Source organism: Corvus brachyrhynchos, unplaced genomic scaffold (genome assembly GCF_000691975.1).
Source record: "Corvus brachyrhynchos isolate BGI_N302 unplaced genomic scaffold, ASM69197v1 scaffold150, whole genome shotgun sequence".
In the NCBI taxonomy this organism is placed as follows: Eukaryota; Metazoa; Chordata; class Aves; order Passeriformes; family Corvidae; genus Corvus; species Corvus brachyrhynchos.
Window position 1 is genome coordinate 2,054,464 of NW_008236162.1, and position 375 is coordinate 2,054,838.

Consider the following 375-nt stretch of genomic DNA (forward strand, 5'->3'; position numbering starts at 1 on the left):
GGGGGAACCCGCTGGAACCTGGAGCATCCCACCCCACAGCGGGGTGCTGCGACACCCCAAAACAAGGGTGGGAATATGGGGAGGAGGGCTGGGACGAGGTGGGAGCCGCCACCGCAGCAGTCAGTACCTTCTCTCCGGGGGTGACGGAGATCCTCCAGACGCAGTGCATGTGGGCAGAGTATCCGTTGGGGAATTCCGGGGAGGAGAAGTTGCCCTGGCTGTCCTGGAGTGTCTCCCCACAGGCTGCCAAGGGAGAAAAGCGCGGTTCAGACCCCGCAGAGAAACCCCCAGCAGCGAGAAGAGCACCACTGCCTTCACCCCCATCCCCAGTGCCCTTTTCCCACCCCAAATTCCCAGCCCTGAGCACCCACAGAA

General features: G+C 63.5%; 1 protein-coding gene across 1 annotated transcript in view; it reads right to left on the reverse strand.

The window, feature by feature from the left end:
• Positions 1–375, reverse strand: part of BMP1 (bone morphogenetic protein 1) — a 12,584-nt gene that overhangs the window by 7,491 nt on the left and 4,718 nt on the right. The window contains 1 exon segment of the mRNA XM_017732434.1: positions 128–243. Coding sequence (XP_017587923.1) covers positions 128–243 — 116 coding nt within the window.